General features: G+C 53.3%; 1 protein-coding gene and 1 non-coding gene across 2 annotated transcripts in view; one reads left to right on the forward strand and one right to left on the reverse strand.

Moving 5' to 3' along the window:
* LRPPRC (leucine rich pentatricopeptide repeat containing) overlaps positions 1-18,251 on the reverse strand; it is a 57,300-nt gene extending 39,049 nt beyond the window's left edge. Inside the window, 14 exon segments of the mRNA XM_049784712.1 lie at positions 2,125-2,191; positions 3,524-3,617; positions 6,717-6,835; positions 9,130-9,237; positions 9,328-9,433; positions 9,761-9,906; positions 10,427-10,571; positions 12,589-12,715; positions 13,562-13,648; positions 14,863-14,921; positions 15,055-15,176; positions 16,752-16,874; positions 17,917-18,113; positions 18,172-18,251. Of these exon segments, the coding sequence (XP_049640669.1) occupies positions 2,125-2,191; positions 3,524-3,617; positions 6,717-6,835; positions 9,130-9,237; positions 9,328-9,433; positions 9,761-9,906; positions 10,427-10,571; positions 12,589-12,715; positions 13,562-13,648; positions 14,863-14,921; positions 15,055-15,176; positions 16,752-16,874; positions 17,917-18,113; positions 18,172-18,251 (1,580 nt within the window).
* Positions 11,192-11,323, forward strand: LOC126025383 (small nucleolar RNA SNORA20). The gene has a single exon (XR_007501390.1). It is a non-coding gene; the product is annotated as a small nucleolar RNA SNORA20 (small nucleolar RNA).
* Positions 18,252-23,623: the final 5,372 nt, after the last annotated feature.

Here is a 23,623-nt window from a genome sequence, read left to right on the forward strand (position 1 = left end):
GTTTTTCGGGCCACACCGTTTGATGCTCAGGGGTTACTCCTGGCTAAGCGCTCAGAAATTGTCCCTGGTTTGGGGGGAACCTATGGTACGCCAGGGGATCGAACCGAGGTCTCGATCTTTCCTTGACTAGCGCTTGCAAGGCAGACACCTTACCTCTAGCGCCACCTCGCTGTCCCCGAGTGTCATTTTGTTTTTAATATTTAATTTTGGTTGTTTCCTTCTGAAAACTGAAACTAGTTTTTCCTGTCTAGGAAAAGTAATTTTAATTCACTTTCACCTACTTTAAACTTTTGTTTTGCTGAAGAAAACACTGGATTCTAACAGTTCTAATGGTTAGAAAACACAGGATTCTGGGCCCGGAGAAATAGCACAGCGGTGTTTGCCTTGCAAGCAGCCGATCCAGGACTAAAGGTGGTTGGTTCGAATCCCAGTGTCCCGTATGGTCCCCCGTGCCTGCCAGGAGCTATTTCTGAGCAGACAGCCAGGAGTAACCCCTGAGCACCGCCAGGTGTGGCCCAAAACCAAAAAAGAAAAAAAAAGAAAGAAAGAAAACACAGGATTCTAACTAATAATTCTTTTTTTTTTTTTTTTTTGGGTCATACCCGGCAGCACACAGGGGTTACCTCTGGCTCCATGCTCAGAAATCATCGCCCCTGGCAGGCATCGGGGACCCTACGAGATGTCGGGATTCGAACAACTGTCCTTCTGCATGAAAGGCAAACGCCTTACCTCCATGCTATCTCTCCGGCCCCAAGGGATCCTAATAATTCTAACAGAATTTAACACTGGATTTTAACAGTTTATAGCATCAGCTATGGTTGAATTTTGGGATAGTGCGTGCATGTATTTATTTCCCTTTGAAAATATTCAGAATGAACTGAAAACAACCTAGCTAGATTTCAGAAGCTAAATCATCATGCTAAATCCCTACCCTGCTCCCTGTGAACCCAGCAGCAGGTGACGACTCCGCAGGGCTGGAACCCAGGAGAGATGCAGGGAGGACGGGGGAGGCAGAGCCGCAGCTGAGATGCAGCCACCACAGCCCCCTCACACCACGACAGGACCAAGGACCACATGACTCTGCTGTGTGCCCTGCAGTGTAGTCTGGCTTGAGGGAGAAAGTGGAATCGAGACTCAGGGCGACACTAATGACCAGGATGCAGAGGGCTCAGGAGGTGGCACTGGGATGCGGGACAGCCCTTCCTAAGGACCAACGTCACCCGGGGATAGAAAGAAACATGCGTCAGTGCCTATGTGTACATGTGAACATGGACAGCCAATTGCTCGATCAACATGAGAGATGTGTGTGTGAGAGAGAGCAAAGAGAGCGAGAGTGAAAGCGAGTGAGAGAGAGAGACAGAGAGAGAGAATGAACACTCAACTGCTTGATGCACATGAGGGGTCTATGGGTCTGACTCTCTCCTGGTATACCAGGCAGAGCTCTGGGATCACTGCCGGTGGTGGTGGGGTGGGGAATAATCTGGGTGGACCCTGGCAGGGCCTTAGTTCCGGGAGTCTCGCTCCAGCCCTGTCTTGACTCCTTTCTGAGAAAAGCACCATCAAAGCATTCTCAGAGCAATAAAGTAAATCAAGTCCCCAGGAGACTACATGGCCCAGGTGGAGTCCGACACAAAGACAGACAGACAGACACACACACACACACATGTATGTCCGAGACCCACCGGCTGTTTCAAATAGTGCTTTTCGAAACAAGGCTTCTCCCAGTTGCATGGGAGAGACTTAGCTGGTTACTCGATTCCATCCCAGACTCACAGGGGGAATAAACCACAGTTTCCCTGGGCAAACAGTGGAGAAGACAGGAATAGCAGCGGGACCTGAGAGCAGGTCCTTTAAGGCGGTGGGCAGACCTCGATTTCAGCTGACCAGACAGGCACCAAGTGCGAAGACACGGAACCACCTCGTCTAATGTTAACTAGTGAGGTCACAGCACAGGTTTCTGGCTTGCTTTTGGGTCCCGCCCAGCAGGGCTCAGGGGACCATGTGAGATGCTGGCTGGTTGTGTGCAAGGCAAACACCCTCTCCTCGGTGCCACTGCCCCACCCTGACAGAAACTCTCCTATGTCTCCCAAAGGACAGTGAGAAGGGAGCCAGGGCCCCCCTTACCTCCGGAAGCCCAGGACTAGGCTGCCTCTCAGGGCGGTGAGGGAGATGGGTTGCGGGCTGGACGTCACTGCGAGAGAGGAGGGTGAGCAGTAAGCACAGAGGGACACCGATGCCTGAAGTCCCCACGATAACACATCCCAACAGCTCTTCCCGCCCATCTTGGTGCCGTCACCAGCCATGCAAGATTGTCTCTCCAGGAGGCCAACACAGCCACTGAACTTGCAATGTAGTACTCCCCCTCCCCTGTACTCCACCCTTGCTTCATAAACAGACTTGTGGGGTCAGACTGCTTCATGCTGGGATCCCTCTCCCTCCCCCACCCCATGTCCAGCCTGCAGGAGGCCAGAAGCCGGAGCCTGGCCCGTGACTCCTGTGTGACTCCTCACAGCTCTGGCACAAGGCCAAGCACCAGCTCCCCATGAGCCAAGCTGAGAAGAGGTCCAAGGGAAAAGCCCCAAATTCTGCTCCCAGTGGAGATCCAGGCCATGTGCCTGATTCAGTCTGTCTGTCCAGCGACCACGGACAAGTGTGACTTAGTGTGGACAGACTCAGAGGAACCAGGGGAGGCTCGTTTATAACTGACATACATTGTTTAGGCAAAACCTGACATAGGCCTATTCATGGTCCCCCCAAACCTGCCAGGAGTGATTCCTGAGTGCAGAGCAAGGAGTAATGTCTGCACACCACCAGGTGTGGTCCCAAAACCAAAAAATCTAAAATAAAAATAAACGGGGCCTGAGAGATAGCACGAAGGTAAGGCGTTTGCCTTTCATGCAGAAGGTCGGTGGTTCAGATCCCGGCATCCCATAGGGTCCCCCGAGCCTGCCAGGAGCGATTTCTGAGCGTAGAGCCAGGAGTAACCCCTGAGCGCTGCCGGGTGTGACCAAAAATCAAAAATAAAATAAAATAACTTTGCCTTGGCAAAGTCAGCAATATGGGGTTGTTCTGCCCATTTCTGTAAATTCAAATCAGAATTAACCATATTGAGAATTGTCTTACACCGTCTCCTCCCCTCTGCGTCACAGACACTCGCTCTAAGGGCGCATGTGGTGTGATCCAGTCAGCCCTGTGGCCTGGTCTAGTGCCAGGCACTGCTTTCTCCCACCCCTCCCCGGGGCCAGCAGGAGGGACCCCGACTCCTCTCTACAGGAACCCCAATTTCTGTCTCCCAGAGACCCCGACTTCTCTCCCCAGGGACCCCCACCTCCAGTCTCCTTCCCAAGCTCCAGCATTTCCATTTTTGGTCTGATGCACCTTGGCAAAGTGTCAGACTCTGCAGTGCTCAAAGGAACACAGTGTCAGTGAGATTTCAGTTCCAAAAGCAACAGTTGAACACGTCCTCGAGAGGCTTGGGGGTGCCTGGGAAGGGCCAGGCACTCAGGGGATACCATATACTCACAGAACGACAGGACAGAGTCCAGCTTCCCAGCGGCAGCATCAGTGCGCAGCTCGGCCAGAGAGAAGACACCAGGGTCGGACAGGCAGCGACTCTCCTGAGAAAAAAGGGCCTGGCGGTGAGGGGGGGCACACACTTCTGGGACTGTGTGCAGGTCTCGTGTCCCCCACACCTACTGCCTTGGGTGCCCACCACTCTGGTCCTGGTATCCCGCAGGACACCTCCCCAGCCCTCAGCCATTTTCCAGGACAGCACAGACACTGAAGAGCTCAAAGGTGCTAGGAACACCACCAATGAACTGTCTGGGCCGGGCCAGGACCTTGCCAGTTCCAGGCTCTTTGTAGACACAAGTCCAAGCCCGTTTGGAGACCACAGAGGGATCCTCACTCACAACCAACCCTGAACCCCGCACCCACCTAAGTCATATCAACTGTACCGTTTGGTGACTGCCTGCTGGCCCAAGGTTGGGACTGGCCGACTTGGGGCCTCACCCAGAGAGCCCGAAGACCAGGGACTACTGGGGCTCTAGCCCATGGGGCTAACTCCTGGCTCTGTTGCCAGTTAAGAGTTTTTCAGGCAATTTTTTTTGTTTGTTTGTTTGTTTGTTTTCGGGGCACACCCGTTTGATGCTCAGGGGTTACTACTGGCTAAGTACTCAGAAATTGCCCCTGGCTTGGGGGGACCATATGGGACGCCGGGGGGATCGAACCGCGGTCCTTCCTTGGCTAGCGCTTGCAAGGCAGACACCTTACCTCTAGCGCCACCTCACCGGCCCCGCCAGTTAAGAGTTTTAAAAGTATTGTGGGCTAGAGTTATAGCACAGTGGGGAGGGCATCTGCCTTGCACACGGCCAACCTGGGTTCAATCCCCGGCATCTGAGGGCCCCCACCCCCCGCCAGAGCACCACCAAGAGTACCGTATTTTCCGGCGTATAAGACAATTTTTTTTTTTTTGGCTTTTGGGTCACACCTGGTGGTGCTCAGGGGTTACTCCTGGCTGTCTGCTCAGAAATAGCTCCTGGCAGGCACAAGGGACCATATGGGACACCGGGATTCGAACCAACCACCTTTGGTCCTGGATCGGCTGCTTGCCAGGCAAATGCTGCTGTGCTATCTCTCCAGGCCCATAAGACAACTTTTGAAACAATATGCCGCTAAATGAAAACTGTCTGAATACTGCCACAAAACGAATTTTCCAACTCTATCCTGCACCAATCACTGCCAGGCTGCTCAAACCGCCTAACTCAGCCAATCCAAGCAGGCTTTTTATGCATGCAAATTATTGTTGCAAGTCAGCCCTGAAGAGGTTGACTTATGGAGGGATGGAGGATGAGGTCTTTCCCCTCCAGCTCAGAGCACGCATCTGCCACCCTGTTCAGCTGGCGGTTCTGAGGTGAAGCGGCAGGTAAACAGCTCGCAGACAGTCAGGCTTGTGGAAATATTAGCTTTATTCGGTGGACAAGACTGAAGTCCAAAGCCTCAGCATCCGTTCCAGTCAAAAAGCCCCTCGCCTTCCACAGTCCCTTGTTTTTATCCCCCAGAATCAGGTACCACCCAATGATGGAAGCAGAATCAGGTACTACCCTAGGGTGGGGGCAGAATGCCAGGTCACACCCTAGGGTAGGGTCAGTAACATAATAATCCCATAAAATGTTTACATACACAACAATTATACAGTGTTCTGTACCCGAATCTACACTGTCAAAAGCCTGCTCAGATTGGCCAGTCAGAGAGGACGTTTATTGCAGTATAACCTTTGGACCTTTGCTTGTTGTGATTGGCTCACTGTGGTACATACAGTTGCAGCACAGGAACATTCTGTCTTATACAGCAAATATAGGCCTAAACCTATGTTCTAACTGTAAAATTAGGGGGTCGTCTTATACGCTGGAAAATACAGTAATTCCTGAGTGCAGAACCAGGAGTAACCTCTGAGCACCACTGAGTATGGCCATAAGCCAAAATAATAAAAATAAAAGAGTTTAAGGGAGAGTTTAAGAGTTTAAGCAAACGCTGGCTCTAAAGTACTTTCTAAACCATCGCATGGAACCGTGACAGATGCTAAGCAGTGAGGAATGAAGAATCAGGGTTCCCTACACGAAAGCAACTGTGGGATGAGTCGTCAGACGCTGAGACACGGGACAGGACATCAGGGGAAAGTGACTTGCATGAGGACAGAGTCTCACATGCTTGAGGGCAAACAGTCACTGCAGCTCCAACATCAACAACCCATGCTGATGACAGTCCAGCCTCATTTGAAATCTTAGTCCCGTACCAGGGATGGTCCCTGACCCCAGATGCCGGGTTTGGCCCCAAAACACAACCTCCAACAGGGATCATGGAATACTGGCTCCAAACACAGCCCAGTGCTCAGAGACGCGCATACGTGAGGTTGCGAATGCCCTGAAAGGTCCAGATTGCGTGGACGTGTGAGCTGAGAGCTTGTGAGCACGGCCAGCGTGAGGAGAGAGCCCCCAAGGGCATGTGGGACACCATCAGCAGGCACCCCAGGGTGGGGAGAATGTGCAGGAAGACAGTGCTTCTGGGAGCAGATAAAGATCACTTTTCAAAAAAAACAATGTGTGGAGAAAATCACCAGAGAAGTAGAAAGCGGAGCCAGAAAGAGCAGGGAAACAGGGAAGGGTTTGTTTCACCTGGTGGACATGCAGCAGCCCGGGGTTCCACCTTCCACACCACATGTGGACCCTGAGCACTGTTAGGAGTCAGAAGCAAAGGCTGAGCACAGTTGGCTGTGACCCAAATAAGAAGTGCGCCAGGGCATGAATCTATGGACATGCTGAATATTCTCTTTTCTAACCCAAGAAAAGGGCTGCTCTGCTTTTCTGGCTTTTCCTGTTGTTGCAAGGCCAACCTGGCAGCAGTCAGGGCCGACTCCTGGCTCTGTGCTCAGAAATCACTCCTGGCAGGCTCAGGGGACAGTCTGATATGCTGGGGATCAAACCCAGTCGGCCACGTGTATGGCAAACACCCTCCCCACTGTGCCCAGCCAGGAGGTGGCCTCTGGCCCCACCCACGTGCAGAAAGGCCCCCGGGCCCTGCTCTCTCCTTCCAGCTCTGATTCAACAGTCAGGCCAACCCAAAAGTCTCATGCTGCTGTCTCTGTGAACGACACAGGAGAAGGGGGCGGGTGGTCCTGCTTAGCAGGAGGGAGGAGACGCCCACATATCCCCACACACCTGCAGGGCTTCTCGGGCTGCTGTCACACTCCCGAAGGCTGGAAACACGTAAGTGATGTAGGTCTCCTGGTCAGGGGTCACCCCCATCTCCTGCATCACCTGGAGGACCTCGACTATACCTGGAAATAGGAAAACGAGAAACTTGGCACATGGTGGAAAGGTCAGAAAAGCTGTGGGTTCTGAGACACACCTGGCGGTGCTCAGAGCTCAGGTGAGCACTTGGGCTACCGCCGCCTGCAGGGTGTGGGCTCTGCCCACCAGCCCTCATAGCCCCATTTTCCTGTTCTGAGAGGGGCCAGAGGATGCTGAGTCCTCGAGGATCCATTGGGGCCATTCCTGTCCCCGAGACTGAGGTAGAGACTTAGCTCCACCAGCCCCTTAGGAAGGAAGTCAGGACCAGACCGCTGGGTGCTGGACCCTGCCTGCCCTCCAAGCTCCCAGCTGCCCCAAGACCCTCCCTCACTGCTCCATGACAGTGCTCCAACCAGTGTGACGAACCCGGATGCTGCGCTCTGGCCTGACATATTGCACGGGTCCCAGAGAGGCACCACGCAGGCTCAGCACATCCACAGCTTCTGCACCCCACACCATCCCCAAGCACCCTTCGGAACACAGAGCAGGATGAGCTGTGCTCCAAGAGTTAGACAGACTCACTTTCCTGCTACCCAATTTCCCTTCCTTCGCAGACAAACTATTTAGAAATAATCTACTTTTTTCCCAGAAGAAAGCTCCATGATAGTAATAATTGGAGCCACTTCTTTTGGATATGTCCTTCATGCAAAAAGAACATTGAGTAGCAGCTCCTATGTTTAATGAACTGACTACAAGACGGCAGCATAACCGACACAGGCTGGGTTTTAAGAGTATCTGAAACAGGCGCAGCCAGAAGACAAGGTTCTTGTGGGTTCCAGCTGGGCCCAAGCCCAGCACAGCCGGGCCCATGAGCCTCATCTGAGCCTGGCCTGGATTAAAATAAAGGAGGAGGCAAAGACCAGGAACATAATCACAAGGGAAGCCATGTGCCTTGCCTGATGTGGGATCCAAACCCGAAGAAAGGAGAAGGGGAAGGAAACTGCCTATGGTCGAGCCCTACCAGTCTACACAGCTCAGCACACATCGAGTGCAGGGCTCGATGCAGAGGTGAGCAGGCCAGTGGGTGACTCTGCACACCCGGTTCCACACTGTTCCAACAAGATGCCTCTGGAGTCAGATCCAAGGTGCTCAGGAAGGTGGATCGGGACGGAGCCTCTTTTTTTCTACACTTGACACGACAGTCACAGAGACGCCGATTCTCCGACCCAGAGAGCAAGTGCCCCTGATTAGTAAACGCTTGGGCAGAGTCTAGAGTGTTCCCTGGTCTGTGGGAGAACAGTCCTGACCCCTGAGTATTTCCTGAGGGGAAGTTCACGCCGTGTGTCAAACCACCAGACTCCCTGTGGCTTCCAAGCTGAGGGAATGGAAGAGTTAATCAACTAGCATATTGTTTGCACAGAGAATTCTCTAAAAAGGATTGAGACTTTTATAGCCAGAAACAATTAGGGAATACTTGTTTCACTATTTCCTTTAAACCAGAAGATGGCTACATATTTAAAATAAAATTGCAATATGAAGTCTGCTAAAAGCACTTTTTTTGTTGTTTGTGCATTTTGTTTGTCACCCAGTGTCACACTAACAACTCTGCATCTCATTCTAAAGCACATTATACTGTGAAATAAAGTGAAAAAGACCATTTTTTGTTTCCCCCAGGGGGAAGTACTTCTGTTAAAAGCATCTTTTTACGAGACTGCTCTTCCTGAATTACCAATAATGCAAACCAAAGAATTAGATACCGCACTCTAAAATTTAATATTTGCTCAATTCCTTTTCATCTCCTATAGACCTCCCCTGTGTATGAGGGAAAAGCCTGCTAAATGCTTCGACGTACTACTTAAGGCCCTTAAAGTGTGCAGTCTCCCTCCCTCTGGTTGTCCCTCCCTCCCTCGGCGCAGTGGCTGTGGGCTGGGCACTCGCCCACCAAGGCTCTGGCACCCAAGGGAGCAACCAAGGCTCTGGGCTTCCATGGACCTACTGTGTCTTCCGCGCGGAACACGGCAGATGTGCCTCCCACACCAGGACACAGGCACCTGTGGAGTTTTTCCACTTACAGACAGTAAGTTGGTCAACACTGTGTTCACTGCTTGAACACCAAAGGAGAGAGGACGGAGGCGCTGCCACAAAGAAGGGTAGCAGAACACTTCCCACATCTGCAGGGCAGGGGCAGCCCAGTGCTTCCCGCACGCAGGCAGCATCCGACCCCGTCTGCTGCCTCAGAGCCTCAGCGCCCCACGCTCTGCTGCCTGAGACCACTCAGGCACGCTTGCTCACGCTCACCACTAAGCCAGCGCCCCCCACCTCGACCTCCTCCGAGCCTCACCTGGCACGTTTTTCTCCTTCTGATGGGCAGCGAGTAAGGGCCAGAAGTAGTGGGTCCGGATGGGAAAGCCTTCTTCCTGCAGGGCCTTCATCAGTGTTTTTGCCAGCCCTGAGGAGTGAAGGACATGAGGCACTGCCCTCGCTCGATCCCTCCCTCGTTCACTCCTTCCCTCTCTCTCACTTGTTCCCAGCCACATACCGAGTTTTTTGGACCCGAGCGCGCAGTAGAGCGAGAACTGCAGGGCGGACGAGTGCATCTGGGCCTCCTTCAGCTGCCGGCAGTACTCCCGCAGCTTTTCTGCGGGCTGCAACACAAAGATCCCAGTCACCACAGCGGCAGACACAGACCCACTTGGGCGTTGGAAATTGAACTTTTCTTTCACCCTCTTTCCGCCCAATAGTCTTACAACACGAACGGGAAGTGCTGCCCAGTGTCAGACTGACCAGACCATGGAATGATCCCCCTTATCTGACTGAGGTTTGGTCCCAACTCCTAACTCGGCTCCCAAGGTCTAAGGGAGGGGGGCAGGACACAGGATACTATGACCATAGCCTTCATGGTTCCCAAGGGCTCAGGGGGCAGGATACATGCCCACAGTCATGATGGCTTGCTAGGTCTAGGGACAAGATACCGTGTCCATGGCCACACAGTGGCGCAGAAAGAAGCTGCCAAAGTCGCTCCTGGTGTGCTCCTTGGAGACAGGACAAGCCAGCAGCACCTGCAGGGCCGTGTCCTCCAGTTTCTCAGTGACCAGAAGCAGAATGAGGTTCATCGCATCTGGTGAGAGAAGAGACAGGCCCAGGGCTGAATTCAATGGGAAGATTTTCCAACACGCACACACGCAAGGCAAACCCTGAGCCACCAAGGCCGACGGATCTATGTCAGTTCAGCACCTCTGACCCAGATGGCCCTGCAGAACACAAGGTTTCAGTGAACTGACTTCCCAGGGCCGAGAGAAAGGAGCAGTTAGAGCTCAAGACTCAGGAGACAGTGTCACTGCCCTGCTCCGAGGGGCTCAGGCCTGCACCTCACGCCAGCATTGCCTCACACAGCCCTGGGGGTCCTGGTCACCCGGGGACCACAGTCCGTCTGGTGGAGTCACAGGGAGGGTTCAGGTTCCTCAGCACCAAGGAGATGCCTCGATGCAGCGACCCACATACAGACCACAGCCCACAACAACCCATCTCCTATAGTCTTCTACCCCCTTCCCCCACTTCACTCCATCCCCCACAACCACACCCCCACGGCCACCCTTCGTCCCCATTTCTGGGCATAAGGAAGCTGAGTGTGCGGCTACCTGGAATGTATCTTCTCTCATATGTCATCTTGCCCAGAATCTCCGGGACGTGCTGCGAGTGACCAGCTTTACTGAAACTGAAGATGAGCTGCAGCAAGTCGCGGTCCATGAGGTAAAGGTCGGCTTTCTCCACGTTCTCTAGGGTCTACGAGGAGATCAAGAACAAATCAGAAGTGGAGCATCTGGGGCCACAGAGATAGCACAGCGGTAGGGCATTTGCCTTGCACGCAGCCGACCTGAGATGGTCCCGGGTTCAATTCCCCGGACTCCATATTTTCCCCTGAGCCTGCCAGGAGTAATTTCTGAGCACAGAGCCAGGAGTAATCTGAGTGCCACCGGGTGTGGCCCAAAGACCAAAAATAAAAATAAAAGAAGTGCAGTATCGGGCCCAGAGAGATAGCACAGCCTTGCAAGCAGCCGGTCCAGGACCAAAGGTGGTTGGTTCAAATCCCGGTGTCCCATATGGTCCCCTGTGCCTGCCAGGAGCTATTTCTGAGCAGACAGCCAGGAGTAACCCCTGAGCACCGCCGGGTGTGGCCCAAAAACAAAACAAAAAGTGCAGTATCTTCGCTGACGTGAAATACATCAGAATACCAAGGTTTTCACAATGTCAAAAAAGGGGGAAGTGGAAGAATGGGAGAGAAGGTGAGGGGGAGAAGGGGAAGGGGGGGAGAGAGAGAGAACTCCAGAGGCAGGTGGGAGAGGGTGAGTGGGTGGGTAGGTGGGAAGGAAGAGGGCACCAGGGAGGGTAAGAGGAAAACTGGTCTTCCCATTAATTTACTGCTCAGTCTGGCGGTGATTTGAGTAGTTATACGCGTGGGATACAGTGACATTTAGGGCCTTTGTAAATGGGGGTGAAGTGGCTGTTTTCATCCCCTCTGCATGGGCTCCACATCACGGCCTGTCCAAAAGAAGTGGGGGTTTCTGTGGCGGTTTAGTTTGGTACAGGGACTGACTGCAGAACTTGCCCTTTTCTGCAGCACTAAAGCTTGCTCATCTGCATCCATTACCTTACGTGGGGCAAATGATTTCCTGTGTGATGAGATGGAGCACTCTTTACATGATGCCCTATATGTGGCGAGGAGAGTGCTGGAGTCCAAATCTGTGGTTCCTGGTGGGGGTGCAGTGGAGGCAGCCCTTTCCATCAACCTGGAGAACTATGCCACAAGCATAGGCTCTTGGGAACAACTAGCTATTGCAGAATTTGCCAGATCTCTTCTGGTTATTCCAAACACTTGAGCGATCAATGCAGCTCAAGATTCCACAAACCTAGTTGCAACACTGAGAGCTTTCCATAATGAGGCCCAGGTCAAACCAGAGCGCAAAAATCTGTAATGGATTGGTCTTGATTTGGTCAATGGCAAGCCTCGTGACAAGCAAGCAGGTGTGTTTGAACCTACCATAGTTAAGAGAAAGAGTTTGAAGTTTGCAACTGAGGCCGCCATTACCATTCTTCGAATTGATGACCTGATTAAATTACACCCAGAGAGCAAAGAGGATAAGCACGGGGCTTACGAAGATGCTGTCCACTCAGGAGCCCCTCATGACTGAGCCCAATTACCTTTATTTATAACCATGTTAGAGCCCATCACCCCGGACATTGTGTGTTACACATTAAAAGAACAAAAACTGAAAGGAAAAAAAAGAGGAAAATTGGTGGTGGTGGTGGCAGGAAATGCACACTGCTGAATGTTGTCATACAATGTATGACTGTAACCCAGTCATGAACAAATTTATCTGTAGGGAAAAAAAAATTAAACACTGTCGTATAAACAACCTTGTAACATGGTGTTGAAACAAAAAAAGAACCTAAAAAAGTCAAAAAAATAAATTAAATATTTTATGTTGAACTGTTTTCTAAGTTTAAAAGATTTTGCTAACTGATTTAAATCCAAGGTTGCTGTGTGAATTAATCTATCCCCAAATGTCGCTATGTATAGACTAGAAAAAACGTAAAAGAAAAAAAGGAATGCCAAGGTTTTAAAATGAGGAACAGAAAGCACCTGAAGACCGAAGACTTCTTTTATAAAACATATAAGTGCCAACAATTAGCTGCTCCCTCAACACCGAAGTCAAACCTGATCTCCCCCCAATCGTCACTGCCACAGAAACCTGTTGTCAGGAGCTGACACTTGCACTTGTGGGCCAAAGTCGCACCGCACCTGCTTAACCCGGTCGATGTCACCCTTCTCAGCGTAGGCGCTCAAGAGCGCGAGGTATGTGTCTGGCCCAGGCTCAATCCCTGCACCCCGCATCACAGAGAGGATGTTTTCCGCATTTTCCATGTCCCTGTAAATTAATTCAGAGAAAACATGACACACAGCTGTGAGACAGCCAAATGCAATCGTTTTTTCAATCTTGTTCCCTGAGCTCAAGTTGTTTTATCGTTTTTTTTTTAATTTCTGAACTTAAGTTCTTTAATGACACCATTCATTCAGTCACAATATTAGAAAAAGACAATTATGTATTAAAATTGATGACAGATTCTTGATATATTGTCCACATTTTAAGCTTTTTACAAGCAGCTTCTGAACAAAAGAATACAAACTGGGGCCGGAGAGATAGCATGGAAGTAAGGCATTTGCCTTGCATGCAGAAGAACAGTGGTTCAAATCCTGGCATCCCATATGGTCTCCCGAGCCTGCCAGGAGTAATTTCTGAGCGTAGAGCCAGGAGGAACCCCCCCCCCAAAAAAAAAAAAAAAAAAAAGAATACAAACAAACTGTGTCCACTAAATAATATGCCTTTTCCCACTCAGAAAGTTTAGGGCCCGGAGAGATAGCACAGAGGGTTTGCCTTGCAAGCAGCCGGTCCAGGACCAAAGGTGGTTGGTTCCAATTCCGGTGTCCCATATGGTCCCCTGTGCCTGCCAGGAGCTATTTCTGAGCAGACAGCCAAGAGTAACCCCTGAGCACCGTTGGGTGTGGCCCAAAAGCAAAAAAAAAAAAAAAAAAAAAGTTTAGTAAATTCTTCCCCAACTATATCAGTTCTGCCTAAGCCCCTTCTAGGAATCTAAGAAAGCCTGTTTGTTCTCCCTTGGCCACTAAAGAAAGTGTCGAGGGGCAAGAGCTGATTCCAGGCCTTCAACTGTCACGACTGTGAAGTCCCCAAGCGCAGCTCCCTGACCCGGCTTACCCAGCTCTGGCGTGGCCCATCACGAGGGCGCTGAACACCGCCTCTGTGACGGGAAGGTCCTTGGTCTTCATAAACCCCAGGATTGTGCTGCAAATGAAGAAATACTTCTGTGTCATGTTCATCAAAAACAGAATCCCACAGCCTAAACTGTCCTGAGACTATCGGACTTTTCTCTTGCACCACTGAGCTCTGGAGGCATCAAGGTTTGAGTCTGAGCGACCAACAGATCAAAAAGTCAAGCAAAGACCTTCCTGGCCTGCAGGAGGTCCCGGGGGCCCCCAACACCACCAGGGTGCACACAAACCACCAACCTCCAAAAGTTAGTAAGAAGCATCAAATTCACCAACATTAATCTGGGGAAAGTATCCCTTACTGCCTAAACCCTCCACTCAAAAATGAATTTCGCACAAGTAGAGAAATGTAACTGATCTCATACAAACTAGTGTGACGGGAAAAAATCAGTATCAAAAATACTGTAATTTGAATTACTATGAATTATAATTATTATTATGAATCATTCCTTTGAGAGATATTTAGTACAGAAGCTCATTTCTTATTTGTACTTTTTTTTTTTTTTTTTTTTTTTTTGGTTTTTGAGTCACACCCGGTGGTGCTCAGGGGTTACTTTTGGCTGTCTGCTCAGAAATAGCTCCTGGCAGGCACGGGGGACCATATGGGACACCGGGATTCGAACCAACCACCTTTGGTCCTGGATCGGCTGCTTGCAAGGCAAATGCCGCTGTGCTATCTCTCCGGGCCCTTATTTGTACTTTTGTTTTGGGGGTCACACCTGGAGGAACGCAGTGCTTATTCCTGGCTCTGCACTCAGGAATCACTCCCAGCATTGTTCCAGGAATCCCCATGGGATGCTGAGAATCGACCCCAGCTCTGCGGTGTGTAAGGCAAACACCATCCCCACTGCACAATCATTCCGGCCGCTACATAGTAAGGAAGCTTTAGATCTCAATTTTAATAAAATCCTCTCGAGTTTGAAACCTCTACTCCAGGGGGCCGGGAAGGTGGCGCTGGAGGTAAAGTGTCTGCCTTGTAAGCACTAGTGTAGGATGGACCTCAGTTCGATTCCCCGGCATCCCATATGGTCCCCCCAAGCCAGGGGTGATTTCTGAGTACATAGCCAGGAGTAACCCCTGAGCATCAAATGGGTGTGGCCCAAAAACCAAAAAAAAAAAAGAAACCTCTACTCCAGGAAATCAGAATCTTAATTTCAGTAGCACCATTCCCCTTTCCCAATGCCTGGTGTTCCTCAGTTCACCTGGCATGGGGCCCCTAACGCAGCATACCTGGCCCCTTGGATGTCCCCGGTGTGGCAGTAGGCGGCAATTAGCCTCTGGTACGTTACCTGTCAGGGAAGGGGTGAGACCCGCATGAGCAGTTCCTCCAGGCACAGTGCTGCCCAGAAACAGCACACACACACACACACACACACACACACACACACACACACACACACACACACACACACGCCTGCCTACCCGGTTTGGCTGCACACCAGCACTCTCCATCTGCGCCAGGAAGTCGGTGGGCGAGAAGACGTGTTGGTTCTGGAGATAGACCTTCAGCAAGGCGTTGTAATGGCTCACATCATACACAGTACCTAGAGCGACATCAGATGGGACACTGCAGCCCTTAGACATGCACACACACGCGCGCACACACACACACACGCACACGCACACACACACACACACGCACACGCCCTCATGGCCACCCAAAGCCGTGGGTGGTCAGAGGCAAGCTGCCCCTGTGAGCCTTGGAGCCAGGCCCGGGCTGTACTGCAGGGTCTCACAGGGCCTCCTGGCCTCCTGCCAGCCTCCTTTCCGGGATCTGCCAAGAGGAGCAGCGTGTGGCTGGCACTGGGAGACCCAGTGCTAGGAGGGCAGGTGTGTGGGACACTGGGAGCTGGGCCTGCCTCTGCTGTGCTCTGTCATCACCTGCCTGGTGCCTCAGACCACGTCGATGCCAGGTCTCGCCCCACTCACCACGCAGAGCTAGCATGTAAGCCAACACTTACATCCAGTTTGCACCTTATTTTTTTGGTTTTTGGGCCACACATAGCAACACTCAGAGGTTACTTCTGACGCAGGAGTCCTCAAACTTTTCACTGTCCCTCAGACCATTGGAGGGTCTGACTATAGTAAAAACAAAACTTAGGAACTAATTCTTATGCACACTGCATATATCTTATTTTGCAATGAAGAAACAAAAAAGATACAAATACAATATGTGGCCCGCGGGCCATAGTTTGGGGACCACTGGTTAGGGGACCATATGGGATGCCAGAGATTGAACCTGGTAGGCCACCTGCCTCCCGGCAACCATCCTACCCACTGTACTATTGCTCCAGCCCCCTAAAAGCTGACTTTTAAAATCAACCTTAGAGGCCAGAGTGATAGCACAGCAAGTAGGGCATTTGCCTTGCATGCAGCCAATCTGGATTTGATCCCAAGCATCCGATATGGTCCTCCAAACCTGCCAGGAATAACTTGAGTGCTAAACCAAGAGCAAACCCTGAATGCACCAAGTATGGCATAAAAACCTAAATAAATAAAATCAAGCATCAACACTGGATGTTATTGAGTTTTAAGTCACTTAATCTTTTAGGAAAAGCACCATGCTCTTAGCTCAACACAAAGAAAACACAAGGATGTCAGTAACACTCAAGCCTGGTATCTGCCATTCCCCAGATGGTTCACGCCGCTGCACACACAGATGCATGCTCACACATGGATACACACATACATGCATGGGTGTCTGCAAACATTCTGTAAAGTCAAACCCCAGTCCCTCCCTCTAGGCATTCCCTTCTGTTCTCATGGCATGAGGAGCACAGGGTCTGCAGCTGCACATCTTCCTTATCATCAGCGTGTAGTTTTATCTACCCACCCAGTCCCCAAGAAAGAGGATCATGCTGGTCCCAATCTGTAGGGACGCAATGAAGTCACCTGCGTCAAAGTGTAACAAACAGAGCACTTGTACACGGCTCCTTTTAACTTCACGCTCGAGAAAGACTACAGGAGCCTTTTTATCCTTCTTACCCCTAGATGTCACTGTGATTCTCCAAATCAACCATACCACAAAGATGACAAACAGCCCACCGGCCCTTCCCCAAACGGAAGGACTTCACTCACTCCATCCGGGAAAAGGCCTTCCCATCCTGCCCCACACATACCCAGTTTCTGGAGCTTGTCCCAGATCTTGTGGACGAGCTCAGTCCTCTCTGACTGCTGCAGTTCTGGCAGGAGCGAGCCACAGCTACGCAGGAGCAGCAGTGCCTGGTTGCCACTGGGGGTGCCTTGAAGGAAGGGAACAGGGAGCTCTTAACCCTGAGTCAGGAACGGAAGCACATGGAGCGCAGACTCAGGCAGACCCCGAGCAGAGCTGAAGCCCAGGTGAGGCCCAGGGCTTGGTCGCCAGCCCCACAGAAAGAAGGAAACTGCAAGAAAATCATGCACAGCCAGAAATGCTCAAACAAGAAACCTCATCCAGGTCTGCATGAATCACAGAGATGGGACCAATGGCTCTCGGTTTCAGTTTACTCTCCCTTAATGTAAAACACAAAGAACCGAATTTATAAATAAGCAGGACGCACCACTGAGTGCCTCGCTCCCATCTAATGACACAGCAGAAAAGGTCATGATCCACCACTGTGCCTCCTCACCCCCAGATTTATCACAAAAAACGCCTGGTCCTGAGGATGGAGAACATCAGTCAGGGGCTACTTCGGGCTGCAGGAGACACAGTTCAGGGGACTCTGCAGGGTGGGGGTTTCGTTCTGGGTAATAAAAATTGTGGTGCCAGTCATGGGACTCCTGAAAGAGTGAAAGGAACAGCCGGTTTTCACCGCACACACTTCTCTGAAAGTCCTCATGGATGGCCTAACTCTGAGCTGCCCGCACCCCACTTCAGGGAGCTGGAGGGCTGAGGCCCAAGTCAGCCTCCATCAGTACAGCCTGAGGGAAAGGGTTTCAGAAGCAGTGGAAACAAAATGTGTCATTTAAAATTGTCACAGCAAAAAAAATTAAAAAGGGGGAGGGCCCAGAGCCAAAGTACAGTGGGCAGGGAGCCATGTTCAATTCCCGGCAACCCCTCTGGTTCCCTGAGCAACACCAAGGAAATGATTGAAGCTTGAAGCTTGAGCAGGGTTAGGAGTGAGCCCTGAGCACAGGTGAGCCTGGCCCAAAGCAAGGACAAACTGCAGTGCTAATGGATCCCAGTCCTAAGAGAAAACCATGAAGATCAAGGACTGAAAGAGCCCCACCCAGATCCCCGATCCGATCCCAGCCTAGCCCCGGGAAGAAAGTTGAGCTCTGTCCCCTGGGCCAGGCCGGCCATACCAGAGCTGCAGGTTTGGCTGAAGACCTTCTGCAGGAGCGACTTGGGGATGCGGCCTGTCCTGCGCACCGAGCTGTCCAGTCTCGTCAGCGCCCAGTCAAACTGGCTGCCAGGCCTCCGGGGCGGGCCGGTCGGCTCCTCCATCGGGCGCTTGTGCTGGGCGGCGAGGGCACCCAGGCGGGCATGGCTGTGCAGCGCCCTGGAGAAGGAGATACCATGAGCCAGTCGTGAACCACCACTGGTCTTCCCTGTGCGACTTAACGGCTTTCACAGTGGCTGGGTGACATTTAACCTCACGGCAAAGCCAGGTCTGGACTGGTCGGCAAGTTGGAACCATCGCTTCAGGGCCACACACCACACAGTGGGTATCTAGCTGATGAGTGCGCACACACGCGCGTGCACATGAACACACGTACACACATACCTGCAGAGCTGCCAATGAGAGACCTTACCACCCATTTCAAATGAGGCCCCATGGGAGGCATCCTGAGGCTCCAAACCTCCCCAGAGGCAAAACTTTATACCACTTCGGGCCTGGCGGTGGCGCTGGAGGTAAGGTGCCTGCCTTGCCTGCGCTGGCCTAGGACGGACCGCGGTTCGATCCCCCGGCATCCCATATGGTCCCCCAAGCCAGGAGCGACTTCTGAGCGCATAGCCAGGAGTAACCCCTGAGCATCACCGGGTGTGGCCCAAAAAAAACCAAAAAAAAAAAAAAAAAAACCAAAAAAAAAAAACTTTATACCACTTCCCTGTTCTCAAACATCCCAAACTCAGAGCTGCCTGCAAATGTTTGTAGGAGAACAAGGTCCACGTTCAAATGAGTTTTGACTTTTTGCTTTTTAGGAATCATTTGGCACAAAAGACTTTCCAGGGTCAGAGCGATAGTCTTGTGAGGTCCAGGTCTTGTACACGCCCAACCTGGGTTTGATCCCCATCACCCAAGAGGGTCTCCTGAACACTGCCAGGAGGGATTCCAGAGTGCAGAGCCAGGAGTAAGCCCTGAACACTGCCAGGTGTGGCCCCAAAACCAGGGAAAAAAAAAAAAAAAAAACGAAACGTTTCTATAGTAGGCAAGGTTAGACAAACAATGGTGTTTGCACTGCAGGCCCTCTAAGCCTTCCCTTCCAGGGCCTGGACCACCCAGACCAGCTCCACAGCTGGGACAGAGGGGCAGAGGGGCCGGGCACCAGGGCAGCACTGATGAGCACCGAGACTCTAGAGCCAGAACAAAGAGATGTCACCTGCTAGAGACGTCTAAGAAGGGGTCTAAAAGGGAACACGGAAAGCAAACCCAATCCACTGGACAGATGCAGACCCGCGCCCTAAGGCCTGGGGGCAGGACAGGGAGACAGCAGATGCCTTGCAGGAGGTGCTATGGAGCCCACAGTGACTAGCGTCCTCACTGCTGCACCCAACTCCACAAATCTCAATTCCTCTGGCACCCACCCCACATGCAGGATGCACTTCAGCAGAGGGCGCTGGGCCTGGGGTGCAACCTGGGCCGAGAGTCCCCCAAACAGGCAGCAGCCCGTGAGGGGACAGGGGAGCAGTCAGGCCTCTGTCCCACCCCAAAGCAGCGTGAAGGCCCTTCTCACCCACTTTCCCACTGACTCTAGCCTCCGCCAGCACAGAACACCCATACCTCAACACTGTGCCCCGACAAAGTCAGTCATTCACAAAACTACTTCTCTAGCATTTTCCCAAAGCCCCAGAGCCATTTCACAGGCACTTCAGAACAGACACACAATGCCTTCCCTCTCCCCACTCCCGCCCATTGCCGCTGTCAAGAGTACTGCACAGAACAGGAACAGGTGCCAACACGGTGGCAACTCAGTGGGCACTCCCAGCTCGCTTCAGGCCTGCACCTTGTCCTTCCTAAGACTCCTTTGTGTGCAATCTTGTTTTGGGGCCACTCCAAAAGTGCTCATTCCTATCTTTATGCTTAGAGATCACTCTGATAGGATTTGGAGAGACATTGTGGGGTACCGAGGATGGAACCCAGATGGGGTATGTGCAAGGCAAGTGCAGAGCAAGCCCTGCCTGTTGTACTGACACTCTGCCCTGCGTTCCGATTTGAAAGCAGCAGCCAGAATCACCCACAGTACCTCCCTACAGCACTGCTCGCAGTGCTCGTTTTTCCCATCAGCCAGGCCACACTCCCACTCGTCCCAAACATGCACGTAGACTCAGCGCTGTTCTCTCTCCACATCTGACCTCAAAGGCGGGAATGGAAGACACGGGGAAGATTCTCATCCCATCGTAGGTAAGGAGAGGGGGCACTGTACAGAGAGACAGGCTAGGCATCTGTGCCAGGCTAGCAGAGCCACGGTCTGGCAGCATGTTCTGAAGGGCTCTGACTGGCTCTGGTTCTTCCCTCTGGAAGGAGAGCAAAGATCCCAGGCTGTCCCAGCAGCTAGGGGTATGGGTCTCACTCCCAAGCGCTCTCCTGCAGCAGCCTACCCTCGCTCCCACAGGCCAGTCTTACCAACAGTGCCACAGAATTGCTCCTGAACTAACTCACCTGAACCACACACAGCACAGCCCTCTCCCCTCTGCCCACACTGACACCGAGATAGATCCCTTCATCTTTTTTTTTTTTGGGTCACACCCGGCAGTGCTCAGGGGTTACTCCTGGCTCCATGCTCAGAAATTGCTCCTGGCAGGCACGGGGGACCATATGGGACGCCGGGATTTGAACCGATGACCTTCTGCATGAAAGGCAAACGCCTTACCTCCATGCTATCTCTCCGGCCCCCCCTTCATCTTTTTACCCATCAAAAGCCTGCAAGGACGCTGGCCTTACACGCAATGCAGCCAACCAGGGTTTGATTCCCAGCATCCCATGTGATTTCCCAGTACAGACCAGGAGTAACCCCTCAGCACCACTAAGTGTGGTTCCCCCCCAAAAAAAATAAACAAAGTAACCAAAACCCAACTCCAATCACTTCTCAGACTTCAGCTTTGTTCTAGAGCCTCCTGCTAAGTCAGGCCCAGAGCTTTGTCTAAAAGTCTAAGACACTTGAAGTAACCAGGTAAGACAAGGCCACAGCTCTGGGCACTTTCCCAGGATCAGACACTGACTAGGCTCTGCTGTCAGGCAAGGGAGGACAGTAAGGATGCAGCCAGAGCTGCCTGAGGACGCGGTGGACAAAGAACAGAGGGCAACTGCCATGGGAGCCTCAGGGAGTGACAGCCCAAGTAAGATGAGGCAAGGCCTGGCCAGCCCTAAGTCCGAGCCAGGCAGCTCCAGGAATTAGGCGACGGAGCCTACCATGAGCCACAAAGCAGGGGAGCAGGGTCCAGGTGGTGGACATCTGCAGTGACAGCAGGACCCTCAGACCCCCACAGCCCCGACTCAATCTACTCCTAGCGATGAGTGAACCAGCTGCCCAGACCCACTGGCCAGTCCTATCACAGGATGCGGTACAGGAAGAGACTGGGCAGTCCCTTACCCTCCCACACCACAGTAGCCTCTGTGCAGTGTCCCACCCACATTCCCTGGGGGGAAGGGGCGTCCCCTTCATCTCAGCCAGAACAGGGAGCACTAAAGGCTCAGTGAAGCAGAGACTCCTCAAGGGGCGGGGGAGTCAAGTGCTTAGAGCCTCCAAGTGCTCCCAGCAGACTCCGGAGCACCAAACCACACACCAGAGCCAACAAGGCTGAACCAGACACCCGGGAATGGTGTGCAGGTACCAGTGGGTTCTCCAGGATAGTTCCTGGGGAGGGACAGCAGGGGTGACAACACTCTGTTGGCTCAGAGGGCAATCAGGGGGTGTGTCTAACCTACTGGAAAGTGACAGTGGCAGTTCAGCTCAGCGAGTCTTTCCTGCAGCAGGCAAGGTGGCGCTGAGCCAGGCCCAGTTCCTTCCTAGCACATGGGGGACAGCCAGGGTCCCAGAGCTCTTCCGGAGCTGACCCTAAGCACAGAGCCTGCAGGCACCTGCAAGCACTACCAAGTATCAGCCTCCAAAATGTGGAAAGTAAAACTATCCTTTGGAAGCAGGAATTCTACTGCTCCCCAGGATCTTGATCCTACCTAGGAGAACCTGGAGAGCCAAGCAGAGCCTCAGAAAATCAGCTGACATGCCAACAGGGGAAACAAAGAGGAAAACAAGACACAGATGCAGAAGCAGAAAGAAAAGCTGCACAGAAATGACAGAAGTATCAGTGTGAGGGGGAGCCCAGGGCACTTGGTGGGGGCCCCCTGTCAGATCCGACATTCCCTTAGCAGCTGCTAAGTTGGGACGGCTTCTACCTCAGTGCCCACAGAACCAGGAACCAGAGCTGGAAACCAAGAAAGCAGAGAGAGGGTTCTGTGAGCCTGGGGTCTTCTCAATCTCCAAGATGGCACTCCAGCAGCCTATGCCCTGGGGGGGGGGGGAAACGATGACAGTAACCCAGCACCCTGCACCCCCAGGAACTGTGTTCCAGCACCCACCCGCAAACCTACAGGCCACAGAGAACAGGAGGCAAACAAGGCCCTTAACTTGAGCTCAGGCTCGAAGCCCTAGGGTCTCTAGGAGCCGAAGTTGCTGCCCTAGTCTTGGACTTCGAGGGGTGCTCGGGAATCGCCCCTGGGGGTGTCATGAGAATGCTGCAGGGTGTGCAGCGGCGTCAGAGCCCTGCCCTGCGTCCCTTCGAATCTGAAGAAAGCAGCTCCTGAAGCCAGTCAGGAGAGCACGCGGTGGTGAGTCGCAGACTCGACTCGGAGGGGCTCTTCTGCCACCTCCACCGGGGAGCGGAGGCCTGGATAGTGAGAAGCTTCGGGGGGGGACAAGAAGAGACACCGAGACAGAGGGCGAGCACAGGGGCCCCGGGATGAGGACAGCTGGGCGCGTGGACAGTCAGAGGCCTGTGGTGGGGGGGGGGGGAAGCAAGAGGATGGGCTGGAGAGAGCGTGGAGGCAGGGCGTCTGCCCCGCATGCAGAGGGATGGCGGTTCCCCCCTAGAGCCTGCCGGGTGTGACCCCGAAACCAAACAGAGGCCGGCGAGGTGGCGCTCGAGGTAAGGCGCCTGCCTAGCAAGCGCTAGCCAAGGAAGGAGCGCGGTTCGCTGCCCCGGCGTCCGGCCCCGCGCTCACTCACCCCGGCGTCGCGGGCGCGGGCCGGGCCGAGGCGCAGGGCGAGCGGCAGGCGCGGCGCGGCGGGGGCGGCGGGGCCGGCGCGGAGGAGGCGGCGCGCGGGGCGCAGCAGGGCGGCCATGCTGTCCGCAGGGTGGGCGGCAAGGACGGCGCGCACGTGACGCGCGGACCACGTGACCGCGCGCCGGCCAATCGCGCGCCAGCACGGCCGGGCCGCGGGGGCTGCCGGGAGCGGCGCCGCACGCCGGAAGCCGCCCGGGGGCACGTTGGGACGGGGTTTCCCCACCCCCGCAGGAGGCTCCGCCTTCTCAGGCCACGCCCGGTGAGGGTCCGCCTCGCCATTGGCTTCGCCCCGTCAAAGACCCGCCCCTCCGGGGGCTGTCCCTTCACTGGCCCCGCCCCTCAAGACTAGGCCCCCGCCCCTATCGGAGCCCCTCCAATCACAGGCCCCGCCAACCATCCACAGACCACGCCCCTCCCCGTCAGAGTCCCGCCCCCCCGGAGGTCCTGTCCTTTTGTCAGCCCCGCTCCTCAAAGTTACGCCCCGACGCGGCCCCGCCTCGTAGGATCTCCTCCAATCCTGGGCCCCACCAGCCATAGACCACGCCCCTCTGAGGCCCCGCCTGATA

Source organism: Suncus etruscus, chromosome 12 (assembly GCF_024139225.1).
Source record: "Suncus etruscus isolate mSunEtr1 chromosome 12, mSunEtr1.pri.cur, whole genome shotgun sequence".
Classification (NCBI taxonomy): domain Eukaryota; kingdom Metazoa; phylum Chordata; class Mammalia; order Eulipotyphla; family Soricidae; genus Suncus; species Suncus etruscus.